A 27,794-nucleotide genomic window follows, 5' to 3' on the forward strand; every position below is an offset into this window, starting at 1 on the left:
CCTGCCTGACCGCATCTCCTCCTCCCGAGCAGGCGAGAGAGCCGCGTCTCTCCACTCCAGGTCCAGCTGTATGTCCGCGAGGCTGCTCAGTGCAGGTGGGGATAGACTGTTATCGATGCTTTGCACCTGATGTGAGAATTTGAAACAATTACTGAATACACCGTCTGGAGCAATGGGAACATTTGGAGTGATAATAGGGATTTTACAGTATGCGGGACTTTACGTTCAACTTAACGCGGCTCTAGAGGACGGATACCTCGAGGTGGATAATCACGTCTCTGGAAATGGTAAGTTGTTTGTACTTGAGTGGCAAATCAAGATGTTATGTGTTATCCTATTTAAATCTGAGTTTTTGGATGGATTTTCATTTTCATTTCTGAACATTTCGTGTTTCCTACAGTAAATTATCTAATATTAAGATTAGGCACCTACTGTTTGTCCTCAAATAATTAGTATAAATACCAAAAGGTTTAATAAAACTGAAAAAAAACTGAGTTCACATGAATGGGTTAAATGTAGCCTAACTTAAATATTTAAGATTACTTTTTAATAGCCAGTTAAGTGGATACTCTTCCATCCATGCCTACATGCAGATTCAGCAGAACCCATTCAAAAGGGCTTAAAAAACCAAAAAGACTAATATCTCCTATAAAGTCATCATTAATATCAACAGCAACTGCTAACATAAGTGTCTCCAAGATTGTTGGGTTTTGAATTATTTCTACTTGTAATCATGCATTATAAATAACATCTGGAACTGTGATACATCTTAATGTATCCTTGACCTAATTTAAGTGCAAAAATAAGCAGGTTCCCTTGGAAATAGTCAGTATCAGAGGAAATATAAGACTTGTCAGAGCTATATTAACATCACTTTGAACTAAATCTCTGCAGCCAGTGCAGTCATGACCATCATGTGATCTGCACTTTAATTCAGATATCTATCTGGTGGTGCATCTATATAAGTTTAAGAGTTTTTTTTTTGTTTTGTTTTTTATTTTCGGTTTATTCCTTTTATTTATTTATTATTACTTTATTTTTTTTTTGTTGTTGTTTTTTTGCTTGTTTTTAAATAAGCTTTATTTTGCTAAAAAGCTTTGTGCTGGTCACACTTATATGGCATTGCATCAACATATAATGGTTTAAATGCATCTATTGTTCAAAAGAAGAAATCTCAAACAACAGCTTTAATTCTCTTGTTGGAATAAAAACAATTAAATAGTTCAGTAGTTGCACTGAGTTGGTTGTATGTAAAACCAACAGTAAAATTACATATTTGTTTAATCAATGATCCATTGATATAGAAAAAAGATTGACAACAGTATGAATGAAAGAAGCACCTACACTTAGCTCTCAGCAAAGTACATTCTTTAAATCTAAATACATATCTACATTTTCTAGAATACAGACTTAAGTGACACCATATAAATATGTAATAGTATTATTTTTTTATATAGTTTTTATAGTATTTGCGAATACAGTATGCCCATTTTTTTAGTTTTTATTTTATTTTATTTTACTTTATCCTGAAATCAGCTCATAAGATTTCATTGCTTGTTTATCTGCTGCCAAATTACTATGTACTCGATATATATTTAATGGTTGTACAAACAATATTGAGTAGTTTAGCAAATATAAAATACATCCCAACATATACTACAGATAACCACTGGTGCACAGAGAACCAAAAGAGCTTCTTGATAACAACAAAATCCTAATATTGTACAGCAATTTAGTAATAACTAACGTAAAAATATTGAAAGTTTGAATTCATTTATTTATTGTTGCACTGACTGAATGTGATGTGTGTGTGTGTATACACACTTGTTTTTGAAGTCTTAATCCTCTTATTTAACATAATCAAGAGGTAATGTGTGTTATGTTTGACGAAAGGCATCCTTTCTTAATTTTCGACAGTGCTCATATTCCTGATCTTTTCTGGACTCAAACATTTACATACAGATCTGAGACATGGCTGTTTTTAAACAGAGAAATTAGCTGAGAAATGTTCTCACTTATCTGCTCTACAGTTTCCACATGGAACTTACATTTTGGCAAAAATAATCTGGTGCCCACACGCAATCAGCAATCAAAGGACCGAAGATTTGTAGGGATAAACAGCATGTTCCAAATAAAAAAATGAATCATTTGTATGTCATTGCATATCTGCACAAATAACTGATGTAGAATAATTTATCATGTCCTCAACCTCATCTTGTATCATGTTTCTAGACAGTAGATCATCTGCTTACCCAAAAGTGTTAGCTGTATTACAGGTAACATATCATCCAGGACATGGATTTTGAAAAAAGGCCTCTTAAAATTGTGGTCTAGCATGGGTCAGACCACTGATGTTTTGATTCATCCACTCTTATCATTCTGTCTGACCTTTCAGAAATTGCCTCAGGGAATAAAAAAAACTAGATTCAGAAAGAAAAATTAAAAAACATGTTATTTTCATTTGTGCACAACGGTAGCTCCAGCAACAGAAAACAGAGTTGTGGCATCTTTTGTTGCTTTTTTCAAATCATGCTCTTTGATAAATTGCACAAGCGGAGGGGAGCTGAGCCTTCATGCAGAGCAGAGAGGCTGTATGCACTGTTCTGGAGAGTGCCTGTTAGATTAAGCCGTGGCTCATTTGTTTCAGATAAGTGCATGTGGCCCCTGCACCCCAGTTTCCACTTGAGTTGTAGATCAAATCTCCTGCAAAGAAGAATTAGACATTTTACGTAAAGACAAATGGCCCTGAAAGATGAATCAGAAGTTTCACCTCATTGTTTACCACATGTGTCAAGTTCTGACTCACCTGCTACATGTGCATGGAGGTCAAGTCTCAGTAGTAAAAACAACGCAAAAAACTTTGTGCATGTGTCGTTTTGTATGAGTTTTTGTCCTTGGGGAGGACACAAAGGGCACATACAGGAAAGCAATGATGATGATGCCACACATGGTTTCATCATCTGTTGTGAACCCTACAATTGCAGTACAGTGGCTGGTGATGTTGGAGCCCTATGGTAGTGTTCATCCTGCCATCCATTGTAGATTATACCATTTTCACAGCATGGGGCCATGTACCAATTTATTAGGTGTCCAAAATGTCTGGGATCCTCTGCCAGTCCTCGGCTTGGTGATCTCTTAATGAGGACAGCCAGCCCAGGCCGTTTTCATTGGCCCTTAATTTAGTGGAGCTCTGACAGTGCAACTCAGGGGGGGCAACAGATTATACAGTCATGCTGTCACAGCAGAGGGTGATGGCGGAGGAAAGAGCAGGACAGTAGAGGATAGGAGCAAAACACACCTCAACAGTATACTGGAGGCAGGTGTCATGGTGCGGCGGAAATGAGGACCCAAATGCAGGATAGAGGCAGACAGAATACAGGTAAAAAGGGTTTAATCCATGAACCGAAAAACAACACAGGAACCTCATGACAGGGAAATAACCACAGGGAGACAGGACAGAATGATGGGGCAAAGGACAACTGAAACCAAGGAGTATAAATACACAGGAACTGACCAGACACAGGTGAGGTAAATGAATGATCAGACCTGGTGAACTAACGAGCAGAAACCAAGAGTAACACAGAACTGAACATGACCCTAAATACAAGAAACCAAGAACATAAACCATGAACATAACAAAAACCAAACACATGAAACAAGAACATAAACCGTGAACCATGACAACAGGAGTAAATTTAAGATGTGGCAACATAACGGTACAGTTGCCTGGTCTAGTTTTATGTAGAAATCTAAGGAAATGCTTTGATGTAACATAGTTTAGGAAAACAATAGTAGCTCTGATATTTCTGCAAAATTTATCGGAATAACTTATATAAAAAAAAAATAGCTTCAGCGGTTGAATAAAAAAATTGGAAGAAATATTTGGTAAGATTCTTAGAGAAAGCAGTTTATTCTAAAATAGTGTTTGGTTCACGTATGTTATTGTTAGTGGTATTCCCATTGAGTGAACAACCTTTTATGAAAACAAATAGCCCCAGGGGGCTGAAATTATGTCTATTGCTTCGTACAAATAAGTCTCTCAAAACATCAATAAAACACATTAAATCAAAAGAAGACTTAGAAATTGCACAGCGACTGCATTTTCCTTGTTGTTGCAAACAGAGAATAAGCTCAGGGGTCATTTTTCAGCATATCCATGTGATTTGTCTCCTTTGCGCTCCTGTGGTGGGGGGAGGGTACTGCTATTCCATGGACTTCCAAGCAAAAGATCACTTGTTCAAGACACCATTTCTTTAGCAAGTGTACTGATCTACTTTTCTTCAATGTGGTATTGCTTTCTTCTGTACTGCACTGTCACCCATGAATTCTCAGGGAAAGCGAAATGTTTACACATTTTACTATTCATGGCCATGTCTGTTCCTCCCATGTCACATGAACGCTGCCTTATAGGAAAGCAGCTAATGTGTATATTTCATGGTCCAACTTTGCTTGCCTTAGTCAAGACGTTCTGTTTATATAAGCTCATGTAATCCACCTTCGATAGAAATGTTCTAAAGTAACATCACATTAATATCAAACTTCAACCCTCAGTAAGAAGCTGGTTAACTCAGCTTCCACTTCAGTTCTTTTGAACTCAGCAGACAGTACTCATTGTGCCAAGATGAAGGCTCCTGCACTCAGTCATCTCATCTCAAGAAAAAAACACAAACACTCATCACATAAAAGTTCTCAAGGACAGCTTAGTGGAACAGAGCACAGTGTTGTCTTTCATCACTGGGTGGTGCAGATGGAGTACAGTTTGCAAGCTAGAAAAACCCTCTGAGCACCGGTACATGTTGTCAACAACACACGCTACATCATGTTGCCACATACTGAGAGGAAGTGCAGAAATAGCTTCTGAGTCCAGTGTCCCAAGGGCTATGAAAAATTCACTCCACAGGCCCAAAGTGTCGGTGGCAACAGGCAGACAGCTGCCTGCATGATTACAGAGCACCATTCTTATTTCATTATTTTTACCTTCCACCTTGAATTCAGGCTGAAGGTCTTGCAGCGAATGTTTATTTCCCCAAGGAGATTCCTGTCTGTTTGCATCACTGCTGATGCTGAAGCTCCTACAGCATTATTGACTCTATGGGAAATTCACAAATGACTTGTGTTAATAGTGTTTTTTTTTTTTTCTCAAACTGTCACTTTGTCACATTGACTGTGGTGCAGAAAAATCTCATGTCATAATAATTCAAGGTGACAGTAATATTTGACTCATCTGTGATTTTTTTTTATTCAGTCTGACAGCTAAATAATATCTTCGTGTTAGTGGCACTGATGAAAACAGTAGCCCTCGAGTACTTAAAACATGTTACAATGTTTTGTTTTGGGTTTTTTTTCCTATTCAGACGATAATAGTAGGCTCTTGTAACATTCTTGACATGTTTCGGCTATCACCTGCAGCCTTCCTCAGGAACATCTGCTGATGTGTTATCAGATCTGCTGGAACGGCCACATCCCGCCGCCTTGTGGTGGTCTCTGTTATTACGTGGAAGTTTTGGACAAGAATCTGTATCAGCATTTTGCCGACTGGTGAAGTAACCACCTGAGATTCAACCTGCGATGCAGAGATGAGGTTGTTACACCACCAAGCCTCAACATTAAAAATCCTATCTCAACCAAGAACGACGAAAAAAAAAAATTAACAAAGCAAATAAGGCACTAATAAACGAGAGGATAAGAAGTCCGGTCAACAAAGCTGAAAAAAACAACGCAAAAATAAAAGATGGACAACTTCATGCTTCCCGACAAACCAGGAAACAAAAGAAACCCTAAACACACCCATGAAACTCACACATGAGCAGGAATTCATTGCAACCAAAAATCGCCAGATTAAAAAAAATAGAAACAAATGTAAAGAAATATAAACGAAAAATGGGTTAACTGATGTTAAAAACCTGCCAGTGCATACTCACAAAAACAGAAAAAAACAGTACTATCAAGAGGTTTAAACTTCGCCATTACACCAAAAACTATACCACACAGGGAATACATCTTAGCTACAGAGTTGGCATGTCAAAAAATAAAATCAATCAAAAACTAAAATCAGAGCTACGTAATGCAGTCGCAGGAATATTTAAATCAGCCAAACTACTGCAAAGCAACATCCCTAAGGAAGAACAAGAAGCAGTAGATTCACTCAAAAAAGACACAACGCTCGCCATTCTACCGGCCGACAAAGGACAGTTATTTTGGACACAAACCCATATGAAAGACAGATGGAGGCAAAGTTAGGAAACACCACCACATATGAGATACTCAAAAAGGATCCCATAGAAGACAAGAAAAGAACACTAAAATCCTTACTAAAACCAATATTAGATACCAAACAAATTAACAGGATGCAGAATCACTTAATTGCCACAGCAAACATCACTCCCTGGATTTATGGGACACCAAAGACACACAAGGACAGCCCACTCCGACCTATTGTAGACAGCATTGGCTCAGTAACTTACAACCTCTCAAAGGCCCTGGTAGAAATAATTCAACCCCTTCTCGGTATCACATAACGTCCATGCAAAAAGTCAAAACAACTGGCACAAGAAATAAACAATATGGAAGTCGAAGCTAACGAAATACTCATCTCACACAATGTTTCATTATTCACAAAATCGCGCGTCAGCATCACATTACACACCTTACAGGAACACCTCCAGAAAGACAGGACACTCAAAAAAATGCACAGACCTCACAGTTGAAGACATAACCACATTCCTATAGTTTGTTGAACAATCCACATATTTCCAAAAAAAAAAACCCAGACTAAAAGAAGGCTTGGCAACAGGAGATTCACTTTCAGCAATAATGCGTAGTTTTATCATGGAGGAAGAAAAAGCCGTCCATACGGCACCCACCCACTGCAGACCCACTATTTGGAAGAGATATGTAGATGATATTTTGGAAAAAATAAAACGAGGACATGTTCAAGAGCTCACAGACCACCTAAATAACACAGACAGCATGGGGAACTTAAAATTCAAGCACGGAAAAGAAACAACCAAGACAATAGCATTTCTGGACATGAAAATCTCACACAAAGATGACAGCAGCATAAAAATCACTCTATACAGGAAACCACCCCACACTGACCAATACCTCCTCTGGACGTCAGAACACCCCACAGCACACAAACTATCAGTTGTCATAACATTATAAGAGCAGGGCCAACATCATTACAAAAGAAGAGGATAGACAGGAGGAGGAGAAACCCATTGAACATCCACTGTTACTGTCAACATCCAAAATGGGCCATAAACAAAGGAAAGCAGCAAGTTCAAAGAAAAAAGGGGGGGGGGGAGGAAGGAAGAGAGTAAACACATGCAAACTGAAAACAAAAACATAGACATATTAACCATACCATACATTTGAGGAATAAGAGAACCAATACAAAGGAAAAAACAGCAGTAAGACCTCACACAAAAATACAGCAGCTACTTGTTCATCCCAAAGACAAAATGGCACAGGAAAAGAAATGCAGCGTAATGTATGAAATACCATGCAACATAATCTACATAGGAGAGACAGACAGGGAGGACCTTCAACTTAAGGAAAAAGGAGCATCAAAAAGAATGTGAGAGAGAAAACAGCTGGATGAAGAGAAGGCAGAACAGGAGAATTTAAGATCAGCCATATCAGATCACTGCAGGAGGAAAAAAAAGCATCATGGGCTGGGACAATGCACGGATTGTCGGATCGGAGGGAAACAAATTTAAAATGTTGGATTAAGGAGGCAGTCGAGATCAGGAAGCGGGCTAGCAACTCCACAAACCGGGAAGAGGGGTGGTTTGCTGGAAGGGTCACTGGAAAACAGTTTAACACATCAGCAACATGTCAGCAACACGTCGGTGGACGTTTCTGAGGAAGGCTGCAGGTGACAGCTAAACCATGTCAGGTGTGTTACAACATCCTACTATCATAATCTGGATAGAAGAAGAAAAAAAAAATCTCTAACATTGAGATAAGAAGACAAAATGAACATCTTTGAGTTACTTAAAATGTGTTTTAATGGTGATGTTTCTCACATTCGCAAACCCAACAGAACTCTACTTAGTTTGTTGCATGCAGAATTAAAGCTTCCTATAATCAAGACAAATATCACCAGCAGGTCTCCTTATTGCCACGACTTCCTGTTGTTTCATGCGCCATTGTCTCTGGGCCTTGGATTATTAAACACATTTATCAAGTTTGTGAAATACCTCCTCCCAGAGGGATACTTTTCACAGGTTATTTACATTCATCTTGGTGGAGCTGATGCTAAGCTGGATATTTATGCCCTGGTATTTACATTTTTGTTTCTAAATCAATCATGTCTTCTCTTTGGTGCCCTAAAGATGTGACTCCAATGGAGTTAATGAACACACTTTTCCTACCTGTCCCCATACCTTTGCAGAACCTTTGCAGGTGAAAAATGTTGGCGCATAACACAGAAGAGGATTTTTTTACGATTCTTATACCTATAAGTGCTTCATTCTGAATACATCTGTGTAGGAAAACATAAAAGCAGCCCTGGCGTTTGACTAAGAGCAGCCATAAAACCACTGTTGTCCTTGGCTAAGTTGCCTCAGTACTCAGACAAAGGCTACTGCTAATCTATAAATCTCTAAGAATTTTCTTCTACAAAATAATAAAAAAAACATGGTTTCTTTTATGGTCATTTCATTCACTCGCATTAGTATGTGTCATCAGTTTTTTTTAAAGCAATTTTGAATACGATATCCTACATTTTCTGATGAAGTGATGCATATTAACACATCTTTTTGTTTTTATTTGGCATTTCAGAACTTTGGTGATTGATAAATTCCTTTTATTTTCTTCTTTCTCTCTGTGGAATACATGCATTAATAAAAATCCACATGTATATGAAATGCAGTCAATGTGCGCTTCAGTCAACTTCTTGATGATTTATTACTACAAGGGCCTGTATGATGTAGAACACAACATGGATCCATCTCTGCATAACAACGTTTACAAAATACTTACACATTATCTGCTCCAGAATGTCAGGAATCTTAAGATGGAAGAGCACAAAATCCTGCACAAAATGGCCACCTGTGGCCTTAGAAATAATTATATTTCTTCTCCTCTTTACATACTAAATATTAAAACTTCTTTTAATAAAAATTCATGTATCTTTAGTAAAAGTCAGAGACTAGAAAGGCTTCATTTGGTAAAGTTATTGAATATGCAAATTTCGAAATGGTCAAAATGACCGTCTCGGCCGTTTTTATGTTAAATGCATCTGATGTATACAAAATAAAGATTTTGTACAGAGACTCATAGCTAGAGATTTAACCTAAAGTTAAAGTCTAAAGTGACCATTTCTGTGAGGCCCAGATAAGAGAAAGTCTCATCAGTGCTTCTCTAAACGTACAGACTGAAGCAGTTAATTTTCAGCTCATACGTGTTATTCATAATATTTAATAGGAAATCTTTGGCACACGGACCAACCTCCGAGGAGACTGCTGATGAGGAGTTCATACAGCTGGATCATTACTGACGAGAGCCAGTACAGGCTGATAAAAAGATTGGTTGACCCCTAACTCTTAGTATCAGTATCAAATTTGAAATTTTAATATTGTAACAACTACAGATGCACCGATCCACTTTTTTCACTTCTGATACCAATATCTGAGATTTAGTTTCGGCCGATATCAATCCGATACAGAAAAATAGCGCTGAATTACCTAAAAATGTCTCATTGTGTGGAAAAGACTGAGATCTTTCTTTTGTGCAAGGCAACATCAGACTTGACTGACCAGACTGACGCAGCTAATGCTAACGTTCATGCTAAGGGACGAGCCTAAAAGTTTAACCCCTGCATTGTACAAATAAGCCCCTTGTTTTCTTTTTTATAAGTGAGGTGAAGTGCTCTGCCACGTAACTTTCTGTAAACATTTTGTTGTAAATGTGCTTCTTCCACCATCTCAGTATCTTCACTCTCAGGCTCGAAGTCTGGTTCAAACATAAATGGCTGAATTCCGAGCTGCTGCTAGGTCAGTTCGCTCGCTATCACTAAGCTGTTGATGTTTTGGAGCTGAACGCACTGTGCATGCACTAGGCCAGCCCCCTTCCAACTCTGGCCTCCCTGCGGCCAATCAGCGCACACCTCATTAACATTAGTCAAAAGCTTGCATAAACTCTCATCATACCACAACTTTGTCTCATAATTTTTTGTTTAATAAGTTTAAAAAAAACAAAATTTAAAGACACTTAGAGGACAGTGGATACTTGAAAAGACCATGTGATGACACCTTTAAATAAAAAGAAACAACAGGTGGACCAAAACTAGCAAAAAAAAAAAAAAAAAAAGGCTTGGAGTTTTGAGGCTTAAAGAAAGGCTTAAAGACTTTTACTCCAGTGTGGTAATGTTATATTTCCTTCTTAGGGTTGTACTTTCCTGGACTCCATTATGGGTCACATTTTAAGTGAGAAGCTCAACCCTTATGTACAGGGTTAAACACAGATGCTATCCCTCCTGCTTAAGTCACTTGCTTGTACTTTGGGCACTTTTTTTTCTCACTGCTGCTTTCAGGTCTACCATCACTCAATTTTCACGTGTTTTTTTTTTTTTTTTTTTTAACCATCTAAGTATAATGAACTAGAGAGATCATTGTGCTTGTGTTAAAATAGTAAAGATTTATTTCTCTATTTGGAAGTAATATACATGACTTGTGATGTGTGGACAGATTGAATGTAGTAACATCCATCATGTCCTTTCAATGGTTTGACAAAGAAAAGCTATAGCTCATATTGCAAGCTTCTTCTGCTCTCAGAAGCATACATGCATGAACAAGAAAAGATATGGGTGTCACACTTACTTCTCTTCCATGCTAATGAGGCCTTTGTAATTTAGTTATACTAACACAGCACACACTCTCTCAACAGCAGAGAGGAAGAGACAGGAAGGATCGATGTGCTCAGACTGGATCTGAGCCTTCCATTTTTCCTGGGACCTGAGGTGAAAAATTATTTCACCATTAATAGAAAAGAGTGGTCTCCTTTGGGTTTGAGCAATTTGTTTGCATTTGTTTGCATATTTATATTCTCCACTGCATTGTTTTCTTTAATTAGGTTATTCTCTTTTCATTTTTAATGAGTCCTTGGTGGATAACGAGAAGCTGATCCAGTGTTCTCATGGCCCCACGTCTGTCATTGCTTCTAAGCTATAGAGTGAATAATACTGAAGAGCCCCTTTTTAAAAATGCATGTATTGCATGTGCAGCTTCAAACAATGATCCCTTACCCCTGCTTGAGGATGGGTCTGACAGTACTGCCTTTATGAAAATCTATACTTAGACAAGGCTAAGCCAAGCAAACTCATTCTTTGCCAGCTCTATAGCATTATAAATGAGACAGCCCAGTGTGCTCAAGATTTCCCTGGAAGTCAATATTCCCTTCAGAACTACATGTTTTCATCTTTTTTTCAAGCCGGGGCTCTGAAAATTTGCCCGTGGAGTCAGCTTTTGTGTTGATTTAGCATTCTACCAAGGTTACAGGATTGATTTCTGGAGATGCCGCTGTGATTAAAGTCGGGAAACAGTTGGATTTCAGCTGAGGCTTGTTACATGTAAGGCCTGACGTGTACCCAGCGCGCACCAGCAGACGGTCTGTTTGTCAACAAGTCATGTTTCACAGGCCGGTTGAAGGGTTGGGGGGCCTGCTTAGCAAACTGAAAGGCAATTTGACAAGAGGGATTATCAAGCCCTTTTTGGAAATCTGATCTTAAGGAATGATGTACACCAGCATCAGAGAATTTCCAGCTTATGATCCAACCTGCAGACCATGCACGTATCTAACACCAACAATGTTTACACTAGTGGGACAACTACATCAGTCTATCTATCGATGATTCAATGATCAAGCCAGTAGCACCAATCCAAATGAAACATCATTGCAGTAATCATCTGCAAGACATGTTTAAGAAATATATTGGACTTGTTTACATTTACTTTGACTGGCAGTTAATCACATTGTCATTCCTCCCTGAACTCTGGTCAGGAAGGAATGAATATAGAATACACAGAGAAATTCTGAGAAATAAAAGTCCTACACGAGGGTAAATTAGATGCTAGATGATTTTTGTGTTGAGCCCTGCTTCAAGTGGCTACTTTCAATTTGGAGAGGACAGTGACTATTCTCTGAGCCCCTCCTGGATAACTGAGGAGCCCAGTCACCCATCTGAGGATGCCCTTTACTTTTGCTTAAATTTGCAGTCTTTTCTTTTGTTCACTCCTCACAGCTTAAGACCATAGAGCATGTTGAAATGTAGATCGACTTGTTAATCGACAGCTTTGCCTCTGCATGTAAGAACATTTGCATCACAGCCGATGCTGCCCCAGTCTGCCTGTCATTCTCTGTCTTAACCTGGAGTGGGTTATTTTATTCATATTTTTATTAAAGACCATGGAGATGTTAATTCTTATTTTAGTTCTTATCTCATTCTTATCTCTAATTCATCCAGCTGCAAACGCTTCATTGTTTACTGAAGGTCCTTATCTTTGAAAAGCAGTCCTAAGTGGACCAAAGTGGAATATGTTTAGTCCTTTTACTCATTGAAAAGTACTGTCCATAAACACAATGAACAGAATCAATGACAAAGAGCACACTTCATAGCTTACTGATGTTGTGGAGTACTTTCTGACTCTTGATGCCATGGTGGGGTTTATTTTGTGGAAGCAGGTGTTGTGGAGAAATAGTCTGTTGTGGCATTTTGTAGTTTACTGTCCTTAATAACTTTCTATAGTTTTGCGAAGCCATCATCTGGTTGATAACCTCTCCTCTCTCGGTGCCGTACGGTGGTTTCCCCTTTAGTGTCCTTGGTGTCTTTATAGCCGTTTCTGTGAGATGATGACTTCATCATATGAAGATCTTCTTCTCTGGATCATACTATTTTGTAGTAAATTACTTTAGGCTTATGCTGTGACAAAAATACTTTCAGGTAAAAGAAGAGCTCCGGACATCAGCTTTATGTAAAAATGATGATGGTTTATTACAAAAAGTGACATCGTAAACAGATATGCATCTCTGTGAGGTTGCTGAAGCGAATCGTAGAAAAAACCCCCGACTAGATGTGTAAGTCTCTCTTTTATAGTTTTCAAACAAAGAACATTCCTCAGTCTTGAATCGGCCAATCATAGATCAGACACAAGTTTACATATAGGATGTTCGTGTGTTCTTCTCCGAATGCGGAGTACAGTCCTTTAAGACAGACCCTTATAAGGAAACAATCTACTGTAAGTGTGTCTTACACAATGCTATGTTTAGATACTCCTAGAGGCCTATAAGCCTGTCCATGCTTGGATCCTAAAGCAAAGAGCAGTCTGCTTACAGCTGTAATGAAGTGTAGTCCTAATCTATGTATTTTAAGTAACTCTAATTATGAAATGTTGAGAATAAGATACTTCACCGGTCACACACACTTTACACACAGAAAGGTGCTTACTTTTCATAACTATGTAAAAACCATAAGGCCACAAATAAGAGAACAACTCCATAGGTGACAATACTTTCACACGAAGGACATGGTGTAATTATATACCTCATGACACTTAAAATCTTCATGTGAAAGATTGATGCGATCCCATTTGTCATCGTACTGACAGATAATGCAATTAAATGTGATTACATTGTTTAATCACTTAACAGTCCTTTTTGCCTGCTTTCATCACTAATTATTTCTATGAAACACAAATTTTACTCACCTGCAGGTCGCTGTACCCATGTCTTTTATTTACCTTGTCTCCCATTCATTCATTCTATTAGTAAAGAAGCCATTTCCAATACAGGGCTGCCAACTTTTCAATAATCCTTGGTTGGTTCCACCAAATCTCACTCCAAAGTTTTGCTGCAAACACGGCAGCACAACATAAGAATAATTCTGTCTCATTTTGTGCAGGTTTAATCATAAAATATAGTACTCAGAATGTGACAAAATGTAAAACAAACAAAAAAGGTTTACAAATAATTTATTAAAAGTATCAACAGAAACTTCAAAATAAAACAGGAAACAGCTTAATACACAAAGGAACTGACGCTAAGACAAAAACAGGGAATTTCACAATAATAATTTCTCAAGATCTGTGTGCCTTGTCGGACTGGCTTTTGAAAAATGAAAATAAATACAACATGTGGAACAAAAAGACACGGGCACTGCTGCATGCTCAGACCCGTCCTGCCATGCACAAAGTTTCTCGTTAAATATGAAGTCACCCCGTCACTTGTTCATTGCACATAAAAAAAAACAGACACCCCCCTACAGTTTGAACCAGCTGCAGATGATTAATTGTAAACTGAATAATTTCAGCATCGTCTGGACGTGAAGAAGGACCAGCTGCTGCTGGGTCTGAAACTGAGGACCATGTGGTTCATGATGTTAATCTTTGCCAACACTTATGTTACAATGTTAAAGTAGAACTGAAAGGTTCATGATTGTTGTGTATTAAGCCATTTGCTAGGATATACCAACAAACACATAAGTCATGTTTTGTATTGTACCTCCTGTCTTACTGCAAACTTATTCTACTCTGTATCTTATAAATGGTCCGTATTTATATAGCGCTTTACTGTACCTGGGATGATACCCAAAGCGCTTTACATTATACATCACATTCACCCATTCACACACACATTCACACACTGATGGAGGAAGCTGCCATGCAAGGCGCTCGACCACGACCCATCAGGAGCAATTAGGGGTTCGGTGTCTTGCCCAAGGACACCTTGACATGAACTCGACTTGGCCGAGGATCGAACCGGCAACCCTTGGGTTATAAGACGACCGCTCTACCTTGCTGAGCCATGCCGCCCCCTTATAAGATGCAGGCTGAACGAAATTCATCCATCCATCTATTTTCTGTAGACCATTCCCACTGATGTCACTCTGTTTGTTTACGGAGTGGCTGATATTTATTACATCTAAACAAAACAGGAAGCCTTAGTTTTAAGATTGCAGGGAACTCCTGTTGTTTAAACATCAACACAAAAACTTAAACCAGCAGCAGGCAGACATTCATCACATCAACCCAAACACCAGTGACAGTCAGTGCTACACATTTTCTCCACAGTAACGTCTGTCTCCGCTCTAGCTGCACCTGTCCTCCTCCTGTTTAGTTTGCCTCATCACAACCTCATCACCTCTGCTTCTGTGTTACGACAGAGGTCTGTGATCTTCACACACAAACATCAAACTGGGCATCATTGTGTTTGTGGAGCTGAAATATCTCCACTCATCACCGCATGTCGGACTGATCACTGAGCAGTGAGTGAACCTCGCTCTGCTGTGACGCCACACTGCATCTCATATGCATATGGAAGACAGAAGATTAAGTAGTTCCTAACTATCCTATAAGTTTAGTTATATAAATGTTGGTCTAGGAAGAAGAGATATTCCAGTATTGTTCCGCACATCACTATTATTTATTCTTCTCAGAAACTTAGATCAAATCGTATTGCTCTTGATGTTTATTTCAGCATGAGAAATCAGAGGTGTGGCGTGAGAGCATTTGAAGCCACTCAAATGCGTCAGTCTCACGGCCAATGCGTGAGAGTTGGCAGCCCTGCCAATAGTATGAGAAGAAATTAGCAGGAAGCATAATTGTAATTCACAATCCCAGACAACCTGTCTTACAGCTTATCAAATGATATGGAAATTAATTCTAAATCTTTCATGTTTTAAGTAATATTTTGAAAAAATCTTGGTGTTATACTTCATCACATTGTACTTAATACTGTTTGTTAAGTCCCATGCAGGATTGTTTCAACTGTAAATCTGTCTGAAATCCCTCACTGGTTGATTGTCCATTTTGTTTTTCTGTCTGAATGTAGTATGACAAGTTACACACCCCATGTGGTGAAATCAAAATATCTCAGAATGCACGATGGAAAGTAGTGTGCAGTAGACAGTCACTGACCCAGCATATAAATGCCACAATGCATTGCAGGTAAGGAAAATGGCTAACAATCAGATACACTATGATTATCAGATGTAATATCCAAAGATACTTTTTTTTCTCTTTTTTATTTAACCAGTTTCTTGTGAATATAGATTTAACAAATATAAACAAAAAATAAATTGATTAGATGCCCAATGTGTGCTTCATTCAGTCTTGTGTGCTTTTTCAACCAGCCAACATTTTGAGTTTGGCAGGATATATTAATAGTTGTTTTGAGGTGGCTGGGGAAGTGATAATACTTTTTATTTCTGCACATGAGAAAAATATGTGATACATCTTTTATACATTTTAAAATCTACACTTAATCACTTGGCAGTACTGATTTAAAGCTACAGGGCTGCATGCACAGTGAGGTGCACACACATGGTAATTCTCCCTGGATATTGAACATCTGCCATAGCCAGCGGGCAAGGCTCCAGGAGATGTAGTCAGCTACTCAGAGAGCAGTGGAAGAGTCTCTTCATGCCAGATACCACAGAGCCACTACACACAGACTGCCCTCTCAGCGAAAGAGTTAGAGAAGGAAATAAGTAAGGATGGGATCTGAATTAAAGGAAGAAGAAAGAAAGTACAGAAGAGACTAGAGGTGAATAAAAGAGGCAGAAAGGTCCTCTAATAGGTAGAAAGTAAGAATGAAAGTGTAATAGAAAGGGAGTGAAAAGAGTAAATGTGTTCTAAGATTATAGTGAACTGAAGAGCGACAGAAGGAGAGCCAAGAAAGGATTTAAAGAAGAGAAAGAGAGATGAGGAAAATTGAGAAAAATCTTGCATTTGCAGAGCTGGGGTCTTATTGGCTGACGGAGGAAATGGGGAGAGTACAGGAATTACCTTGCAGCTATAAGCCTGTCCAACTGTAACTCTTGACTACTGAGAGTGTGTGAGGACTCCCCATGCAGCGCTCTCCTTGACTCGACTTTGACTTCACACACTGCAGTTTCAAATGTGGAGACACATTTAGCATCAGTAACTCTTCTTCAGTACCATTATTATGCTATGCTGTAAGTTTTAAATAAAGAACTGTTACTGATATTAAAAAAAAAAAAAAAAATAGTGGGTTTTCTTTTTTAATTGATATATAAAAGACCTTTATCTTTAGTATCCAATTTCATAGCCTCCAAATGTTTGTTTTCTTGTGGACAGGTTACACAAAACAAGTACTATCACTAAGTAAAAAAACACGATAATAACTAGACAAAACTTTATATATATATATATATATATATATATATATATATATATATATATATGAGGAATCTCAGGTTACTTTTAGCCTTTGAATGGCAGCAAACATGAATGTTTTACCATGCAGTGAGAGTAAGATAACTCTGGTGATTAAAATGCCACTCTCTTTTGTGTTGCACATGTGTTTTATCCACACTGAACCTCTATCCCTCTGAGCAACAGGAACAAACATTGTTATAAATTTTAAACAACCCTGGATACACTTAATCAGATATCTGAAACTTACATCTGACACCAACCCCATGGCCCTTCCATTAAGATTCCTTCTTTATCTTTTAGGGGTCAAAGACTAGATATCAGTAGATGGCTACCACTTCTTGATCATACCCGCTAAAACGGGATAACCTACACAGCAAAACAAAAGAGTAGGGTCGGGTTAAAGGTCTAAGGGGAAGAGCCATGATTGGGTCAAGGAGTGCCAATCTTGACAAAGATATTCATATAGTCTTATAGAGTGCTTTTCATATTAAACATCATCATGAAGTTAAGCTGTGATAGAGGAGACATTGGCAGGAAACCATAGAGAAATTATTTTTAAATGTGTTTTGAGACAAAAAATGTACAGATATGGTTGAAACTTTATGTAACCTAAGACATCTTAAGACTGTGTAGAAACTTGGCTTTGAGCTGCTTTGGCATTATTTTCCAAAGATTATGGGTTTGGATAGTTGTCAGATTTCTAGATTGCTGTATTTATTTTATTTATTTAGCAGTCATGTGAACTTGCATTTTTACAGATTTTCTGAATCTCTTGGACTTGCTTTGTTCTGGTTCGGTGGGTTGCATTGATGAGAGCTTCCCACTCTCTTCAGAGGAAATTGATGTTTGATGCACTTACAGTTTGTGTGTCCTTTGTATTCACGCATGGCTGCTAAGTCATGAAAACATCACCATTAAAGTAAAGTTTGACTGTCTAAAAATGAAAATCAGTCACATCTGTAAAGACTTTATGCTTCTGTTTCTTTTTGTTACTGTCACAGTGTTTATTACCTAGCTTGACTGAATTTAAAAATTAAGCATCTCCTATATAGTCTTCATCTAGTGGTCGTTCAATAGGAGGTACCAGGGTGGGCCAGTGCTTTTATGCTGTTATGCTTGCAGAGATTTCAGCCCTCCTAAAACCCCAGACACTGGTGGATACTAGAGCTAGAAGAAGGCTAACCTACTTTAACATACATCTAGACTCTGATAAATCAGTCTAATGAGAATACTTTGTCAGGCTCAACCAGAGGTAAAGTGGACATAAGCGCAGGTAAGTTGTAAAGGCTTTAATATGGCTTCTCCACAGACATGCACACAAAAGCTAACTGGTACAGTGAGTATAAGTAGAGGGATGAACAGGTGAAACGAATGAGGGTCATGATGAGACAAGGGTGTAGTCCATGATGGCATGAACAGAGGAATCCTGGGTAATGTAGTGCCAGAACCAGTAATCAGTAGGCTGGTGATGCTGAGCGAACCAGAGGGGGAGGAGCAGGCATGACACACTTGGCTTTGTAAAGATTGCGGTGCTATTTATTTAGCCACTTGTGTGATAAAAATATCATTAGTTTTGTCCCTTTGTTTCACAAATTTAGGACTGCCATAAAATTTGGTTCAGATTTTTTATGTAACCATTTAAGAAATATAATAACCTTGGTGATCCATTAAAATGAGTTGTAAAATGTTGTAACCGGGTCTTAAACTGACTCAGGGATATATGTAACTCATATTCAATTATTTATTGTGATAAATTATTTGTTCCTTATGGTAAGCAATAATACAGTTTTCAAGCATCACATGACCATCGAAGAGGGGAGTTAAATCAGTTAAAACCCACTACACCTATTCCATCACTCCATCACTGATTTGACATGATGACATGTAAAACACAACCTGAGCTCTTAATTTTTAGTTATGGTAAATCGTCACAGAGCAACCCAGTATAACAGAACATGCTTAGTTCCTGCTAATGTCCAAATACTTTGCAACTACATGTTTAAAAGTTCCTCAGTACAGATAAGCAGGACACCTCAGTTTAACACCATTTCTTTTAAATTCTTTTTACAATGATTTCTTTCACTTGGACTGAAAGTTTTAAGTCTCTGCTGCTTAGAAGGAGCAGACAAAGTCACCAACCTCCTTATTAGAAGATGAGCCCTCTGTTTTACCTTGGTTGTGTGTGTGGACTGCAACTGAGCACACTCATTGTTGGAAGATGATAACCACTGCCTGAAGCAAGGCTCCATAAAAAAGAATGAACTGATTCAAAACTTTCCCAAAAGTTTCGCAAAGGTATCGCAAGACTGCAACCCTCTGCAGCTGTCGCTTCAACTTTGAGCTTTTTGTTATGCCCAATAGTATTAGACAGTGCAGCCGCCATTCCCTGTCTGGCCTCGACACGCAAGCTCTCCAACAATTTGCCTGGAGGATCTGGTGGCTGAGTTGAGCTACATGGGAACTATTGTGACGAATCATTGCAGCACAGTGAAAGAGGAAATCACTGGATTGTTCCACCACTTGTGGCTGGGAAATGGGGCAGCTCAACAGGCTGCTCAGTCAGAACACCTGGCTCTCTTCTGCTGATTTTAGCATTTTTACTATTTTTAATGGGATATTTGGGGGTTCTGGTAGACATCTGCAATCCATCAACATATCTTAGAAAAAGCTACAGACAGAATATAAACACCTTCAACCATCAACTATGTGCCTCTGTGCAAAAATTACTAAATAAATAAAGTCTAATTGACTGTTTATTAATGACACAAATGACACAGATGACAGTAGGAAAGGAAAAACATACTGATGTCTCTGTTTCCATAACATATTCTAAACTGATTTGATAATGTACTTAAATAATTTATGTGTACATTTCTACTTAATGCTTTTCTGACAAGGCAGAGTGTTCTCAGGCAGTCATAGTTTCAAGGTTTAAACCAGGAATTTTCTTGCTGTGCAGCCCCATGATAGCACAGTTGAGGATAAAATTAAGGTCTAGTCAAACTACACTATAGCTCAATAAAACAGGATAAGTTAAATTGCAAGCTACCCTACCACTCAAAAGTGTGTCCAAGCTTTGGACTGGTAATGTATAACATTAATTTCTGTCTGTAATTTAAATTTGTTTAAAACATATTAATGGATAACACAAGTCCATTTATTTTGTTAATTCCTGTTAATTTTCTCCCCATCTTCGTTGAGAGGTTACAATTTCTATATTTGAGACCGTTTCATGACACAGTGCACTTACAGAAAAGCTTTACTGTCACCAGCTGGTCATCTGTAGGATGCCACACTGAGAGCACAAATTGTTAATTTCATTAATATGAGGTCTGTCCAATAATATCTGCCATAGTCTACACTTCAATGTCTATAATCTTATTATTTCAAAAGTAGGAAAATATGTGTATGAAGAAATATGTTATTGATGTCAACTTTGAAACCACACATCCCCATGACCTAAAAAAAAAAGGAAAAAAGGAATGTCAGAGGTACAGTATATGGTCAATAATCCAGGAACTGACACAAATATTAGCTCAGAGTTCCACCATTCAGCTTCATAGAACAGTTTCAGTGTGGACCTACTGCTGCTGAGGATTTGTCTGTCAAGTAAGTTGTTCTAATGAAGATTTTGCATCATCATATTTAGTACTGGTGGTGTTCCAAACTGTGTGTTGTCGTTAATTACACAGGCTGGGTACCAATGATCAGCAACGACCCTATGTCTGCATTCTGTTTTGCATAAAAATTTCCAAATATACTGTAAAGAGCTTGCAGAAAAAAAAGGTGCAGATAACATGAAAAGTCACGAAGAGAAGAATTCTTCACATTTTTATATCCAGTTCTATCGTCAATCCTTTACACATGCCATTCATGTATTAACCTTCCTTTCTAAAGGCCCTGCATCTTCGTGTCTGTGCATATGTGTGTGTGCAAGAGAGAGGACGAGCGAGGAGGAGAGAATTTATTTTAGCTCCCCTATCAGTTTAAAAACTTTTCCATCTATTATTTGCAACTTTTCTTTTTTTTTCCAACACACTCATCTAACTTCACCTCTGCCCTCTTCTGTTGTTTTCTTCCTTTTCCTCCCCTTCCTCCTCCTCTTCCTGTCTGAGACAATAAAGGAAAGGCCCCCTTTCTACTTAATGTCACCTCCTGACAAATGAGACTGTAAGCAGCAGTGCACCAAGGGCACAACTTTTGAGGGTCAATTCAGGTTGATGACATTGAAAAACCCTCAACTCTTTTCCTCTGTTCCCTTTTATATTTTTCTTTAAGCTCCTGTTCACCCTCAGGATCATCTTTGCACAAGGCAGACAGGATGCCAGACACAAATATAGTGGCAGACTTCTTTCTTTTCTCACCTGTCCTGGAGGTGTTATAAGACAGTATAAGACAGTTTAAGACAGTGGGCTCTCCAGGATATTTCAAACTCTACTCCACCCAAGTTTGTTGCCTACTTTAAATCTCCAGTTTTATTCCACTCATGCTCATGCAAGATGGAAGTGAAACACAATTGTACATGCATCCGAGGTTGTGCACACCCATTTATCATTAGTAAAAAGCTAAAGTTCACAAGGATAGTTTTCTTTGTGATGCATATGACTATGAGGATCCTATTTAAGCCATGTTGACATGTCTTCACATACCTGAAGCCAGAATCTGTGGACAGGTGTGCAGCACCACAAGGCATGAAAATAGTTGTCAATAGTGTTGTCAGTGCAATGTGAGCAGATATTTGATTGTGACAGGCCCATCCTAAACATCCTTTGTCTCATATAATGAGTTATATAAAGAATTTTCAATTGTGTTAGTTGCATATTTGAATTCTTATTCATTTTAAAGGTGTTTAAACATAGTTGTGACCATTTATTTTGATTAAAATTACTGGGTAGGTCAGCCTCCCATTTTGAAATTGGAAGAGAGATTGAATTTTCTAGTTTAGATAGTAGTCTATATGTTTTTGATAATAGCTTTGGAACAAGATAAGCAGCTTGGAGTAGAGGGTGGTGAAGACTATAGTGTTGAAAGCCAAACTAAAGTCAATGAACAGCATCTTTACATAGTCCCCAGTGCGCTTATCCAGGTGGGTGAGGGTAGGTGGGTGAGGGTGGTGTGCAGTACCTGAGAGATGATGTCGTCTATGAATCTGTTTGGCCAATAAGTAAACAGAAGTGGGTCCAGAGACTCTGGGAGGAAGGCACAGAAGTGTCCATTGACCAGTCTCTTGAAGCACTTCATGAGCTTAGAGGTGAGGGCCACAGTGCGATAGAAAGTTTTGAACAACGTGATGAAGACAGGAGCTAGCAGGTCAGCACAGGTCTTAAGTACCCGACCATAAATGCTGTCAGGTCCTGTTGCCTTCCTGCAGCTCACTCTCCTCAGTGTTCTCCTTCAGCCATTTGAACACTGTCTACCCAGCGCAGAAAAGAAGGGAGATTTTACTAAGTTGATGTTGATTAAAATAGGTCACTGATGGCTAAGGCCATTTATCTGAGCTGTAAAGGAAAGCAGAGCTGAAAAAAGAGCCAATACTGGATTTGTCCATTTGCCAAAAAAAACTAAAATTTTTAAGCTTTTGGATACATAGAAAACGCAAAGTGCTCATACAGCAGGAACGTTTGTTTATTTAAAAAAAGCCAAAGAACTACAAACGCATCTGTATTTTGAACATTTACTCTGTGAATACACATCAGTACTAATTATTTATATGCCTTCTATTTCCACTCTTCTGTATATTATAATTTTAAAGGCAAGTTATGTATGAGAAGTGCTAGCAAAGCATTAAATCTGATTGCAGTTTGATTAGATTTCATGTTTTGAACGTCTGCAATAGACTGGTGACACAAAAAACAACAAAAAATAGAAGAAACATGCCAGCTGTTAAAAGTGAGACATTTAACCGTTTTATTAGCGTTATTAGTTCATTCTGAGTTTCATGGCAGCATTATGTCTCAAGAAGTTAGGGCAGGTCAATAAAATGATTAAAAGTAAGAACTAATAATAAATAGCTGGTAAAACAAGTTCCATCTAATTCGGATCATTGTCAACAGGTTAGTAATGTGACTGGGTGTGAAAGGAGCACCATAAAGAAGCAGAGTCTCTCAGAAATAAAGATTGGCAGAGCATCAGCTTCACTCTGCTGAGTCCTAAACTGTAGAGTGATGTCATGTTAGTGCACTTCAATGTAAAATTGTAAAGATTTAAACATCTACAAGGTCATAATATTGTCAAAAGATTCTGAAAAACTGGAAACATCTCTGTGTGCATAGGATGCTGCCAAAAATCAGGTATGGATAACTATAATTTCAAGGTTGAATCACAAATAGATGTGATTCTGTCATGGAAATCACTGAATGGGATCAGGAAAATATCCAGTATTCGCCTGTGAAAAGACTTCACAATGGCATCCACAAATGCACGTTAAAGCCCTATAATGGAAAGAACAAGCCATGTGTACCAGCAATCAAATTAGAATAAATGCTATAACTGCTTGGTCTTTCAGTCAAAGCTGGCTGAAGGGGACACCTTTAGCCCATTACTTTTCTTGAGCTTCTCTTTCATTTCATAGTGTCTTTTTTTCTTTTGCAGCTCTCTTTACAGAGGTCCCGCATGACATCATAACCCACAGTGGTGAGGATGTAGAGATGGCCTGTTCCTTCCGTGGGGCAGGCCCTCCTTCCTACTCCCTGGAGATCCAGTGGTGGTACATCAAGGACCACAGAGACTGGCAAGAGAAGACTCCCCATATTACTAACAATGTAAGCTGCAAGGACAATTAGGTTTTTAAAGATAGCTTAAATATTGTATAACTATACTGATTTCGAGTCGGGGTACCCATGGTTTAGGGTAGCTCTTCTCTGTTTCCCAAATGTGTTTAGTTCACCAGGTTAATTAATCAACACTTAGTTGATTAATGTTTTAAGTGTTTTTTTTTTTGTTTTTGTTTTTTTTTTTTGTTTTTGTTTGTTTGTTTCACCTGTGTCGATATAAAAGATTTTGTGTATGTAAGGGTGTGTCTGTATATGACGGTGTTAGTGCAAATTGAGGCATTGAAACGATGGGGGGCGGGCAGAATGGTAACTTCACATGTGACTGGTAAAGTCACAAGATTGCTACTGTTGCTATGGGAGCAAGAAGCTCACAAGATGGCTGCTGTTACCATGTGATCAGTGAACATTTGGTCCTTTGTCTGTGTAGCCACATGTATTAGCATTTGTAAGCAACTACACAACCATGAACACAACCATGGTGCCTCCTTGTTTTTTGATTAGTTAAAAGACAATTAAATGGTTGAGTGTTTGAATTCCAAAAGGCAGCCGGTTAGATGGAGATTAGTTTAGCATGCGAGTGCAATTTGTAAACATAACAGAACATGTCTAAACTAACCTTATTAATTTGATACAAATACAAATGAAAAGGTTTTGAAAACCATAAATAAACTGCAAACCATTTACAATAAAACTGATCATGCTGTTGACTCACTTCTTTTATTGGAAGTCCAAGAACAAAAAACAAGAGAGGATCTCTTCAAATTCTAAGTTCAAGGCACAGGTAAAGCAATGCAGCGCTGGGCTCAGAAGGGCAGATCATCTCAGTCGCCCTGAGCACTGGGTGTGAATCACATTTTATCTTCTTAGGCCAAGAGACTTCCTCATACAAGGGCAGGCTTGACACACCACCGTTTGTAATTGGCCAGTCATCACTGACGTGAGCAGGACAACCACTGCTCACGCGATAGATTGGGATGTGTTTTTCAGTGTGCATGAATGTTGAATTGAGGTGTGTATCTGTTAGGAAAAAACTCTCAATGAACAACAGACTCAGATCAGTGGAAAGACACAGCTGTTTTACTGCAATTGCAGGAGTTCACACCGTCAGCAGACACATGTTGTACACAGGTCGACAGACATGTTTAACTGCCAAATTTGCTTAGATCTGCTTACATCTGGGGACTGTTATCTCAGTCCCTGGTGCAGGACTCCTAGAGTGAGGTTTATGTTGACCGACCACAGCGGGAGGATAATAAGGTACTTTAATGTGCTTTCACAGCTGTACTCAGTCCCAGAAGGGCACATAAAATAACAGTCTTGTGAAAACAATGCTGGTCACATTATTTTCTGACTAGCTGTGTCCCTCACAGAGAGTCACAATGACATCAATACAATCAATACAAGATTTTCCCATCAGTATCTAATGCAACAGACCTGACTGATATCTAACTGATGATTCGTGGTTACATCTGGTTCTTGCTTGTGTCACTTTATGTATTGGGTGAGTTCTAGCTGAAGGACAGTGAGTTCTACTAAAACATGTGTTTTAAAACATTCATAGCAGAGCTAAAACAGTTCAGAATGTAACCCATTATTACATTGCATAACCATGGTATGCTAAAGCTAATACTGATGCTAACTGCTAAAGTCCAGTATGCGTGTGTTACCACAGTGCTTTGGAAATGGTTGGTCTTTAAAGAAAAAGGGGAGCTGCACAGGGATACTTTGTCCAGCTAAATCCAGTTGTGTCTATTTGGGTCTCAGTTCTGCTGAGCTTGGTGTTCCTTAGAAGAAGGAGACAGGTTGCTTCATCTTAGCTAGAGAGGTTAGCTGGCAGGCTAACCAAGCAGCTCTCTTGGAGGGACCCTTACCTTCGTTTGAAAAGATTCCAGATTCAGGATTACTGCTGCAAAATAGAACAGAGAGAGATCAGCTGCATCTGGTAGGCAGATCTGAAAATTGATGAGAGCAAGTTATCAGGCTTTTTCCTCTGGTGAGGGCTGCTGTTCCTCAGAGCCTGGGGTAGGGAAGGTGATACCTTGATCCTCCAGAATCAAAGTGAATAGGTGTGATCCCACTGGCACTCTGGACAGAAGAGAGGCAGAAATAAGGGGACTCCTGGGGCTTATCCTGCAGTTGGATAAAATTGGGAAGGGCGTTTGCTCCTTTTCCTTTTCACAGTAAAAGTGTTAGTCTTTTATCCACAAATGACTAACCACTAAACGGTTCTGTGGTGTCCCAACATGCTGTTTGATTGTGTTTAACCTAAAAGCCCTGAGAGCCAGAAGTCCTCTTTCCTCTTGTCAAGCTGTGGCCAATACAGCTGAGCCTAAATCTTTACTGCATATCACTCGAAGTGAAATGTAATATTAGCCATGGCAGAAACCCTCTGGCATGAAAATGAAGGTATAATTGCTGATTAGCATTTGCCAGCACTGGGGAAACAGGTTGACTCGCTCCCATCATGGGAGGACTCGTGCTCCCCTGTTGTGCCTCAAGACACTATAATTGGCACTGAGAAAGAAATAGATTTTCAAACTCTCTCTTCACTGCATGCATAATTCATACCCATGCCCAAAAGAATACCTCTGTGCCTCTGCATACCCAATCTCTCACACACGCACACACGTTCCTACTCAGAAGTATACATGCGTAGTGTAGTGTGTGTTTGTGTACATACATTTTAACATGTAAGTGTAAGCATTTACACATTAACATGTAAGACTGAACCCAGGAGAAAGTTTAACAACTGAGAAATAAATATGGAATGATGTTATTACTTATCTTCCTATGCAGGTTGTAACCCTGGAGGAGATGTCCAAGGATGCCACCAAAATTAGCGTGAGTAGCATTCTATTCTGTTCTACTATTCTACAGTCATTTAGCAGACGCTTTTATCCAAAGCGACTTACATTTGAGAGGAAGAACAACACAAGCATGAATTCAAACAAGATGGGACGTCATAATTAAGTAATAGTCAGACTGCTTTGAGTCCAGTTGGACACAGGTGCTGTCATGTAGTGCTAGAGGCAGTGCATATATTTTTTTATTTATTTTTTTTTTTCAACAGCTAGCACAATTCCAGTGTTAATTTAAACAAGCTCATGATTTGTTCTTGTCATGTATGAAAAGCCTATGTGATATTTTCTGTAATTATAAAACTACAGATGATACTGAAGTGTCCACAACTTTACAGCATGTCATTGTGTCTTCTACTGCCTCTGTTTTTACTAGGTGGTTAAGGTGGCTGGTAGCAACATATCTCACAAACTCCGTCTCTCCAGCGTCAAACCATCAGACGAGGGCACCTACGAGTGTCACGTTATTGACCACAGCGGGCCAGTGGCCCAGCGCCATCGTGTCCGGGCCTACCTCCAGGTGAAGCCTGAGGAGAGTCTGATCTCAGATGATGTCCAGCTACAGGAACCAGGGTACCGGTCACAAAGGAATCATCCCCACACATCCCACCAGACAGAGGGCAGGGAACTGAGGAAGGAAACAGCTGGCAGCCCTGCTGACTGTAACGAAAGCTGTGTGTTTTAGAGCAGGCGGTCGGCCCATCTGCATGTTCATGACTTACCTCTGTAAGGAGGGACTATCATCACAGTATCCACCACAAAGATGACACATTGATTCTACCTTGACCCTTTGTGTTGGTTTGTTATTTATGTTGTTTGGAAGCCAGTGCTGTTGAATACCATTACGAGGCACTGACAGTAGTACATCAGTCTTTTTTTTGTTGTTACATTCTTGTACTGCTTGCAGTTGATTGAAGTTTGTTACTACAGCAGTAAGGCTTTAATAAAACAAAAAAGCTCTCATTTTTTTAATTTGATTATTG

At 38.8% G+C, this 27,794-nt stretch overlaps 1 protein-coding gene across 1 annotated transcript; it reads left to right on the top strand.

The window, feature by feature from the left end:
• Positions 1–27,774, top strand: vstm2l (V-set and transmembrane domain containing 2 like). Its single transcript, XM_041980762.1, has 4 exons — positions 1–287; positions 23,772–23,941; positions 26,750–26,794; positions 27,188–27,774. Exons 1-4 carry the CDS (start codon positions 173–175, stop codon positions 27,494–27,496), a joined length of 639 nt encoding a protein of 212 aa, XP_041836696.1. The 5' UTR covers positions 1–172; the 3' UTR covers positions 27,497–27,774.
• The last annotated feature ends 20 nt before the right edge of the window (positions 27,775–27,794 follow it).

Source organism: Melanotaenia boesemani, chromosome 3 (genome assembly GCF_017639745.1).
Source record: "Melanotaenia boesemani isolate fMelBoe1 chromosome 3, fMelBoe1.pri, whole genome shotgun sequence".
NCBI classification, from domain to species: domain Eukaryota; kingdom Metazoa; phylum Chordata; class Actinopteri; order Atheriniformes; family Melanotaeniidae; genus Melanotaenia; species Melanotaenia boesemani.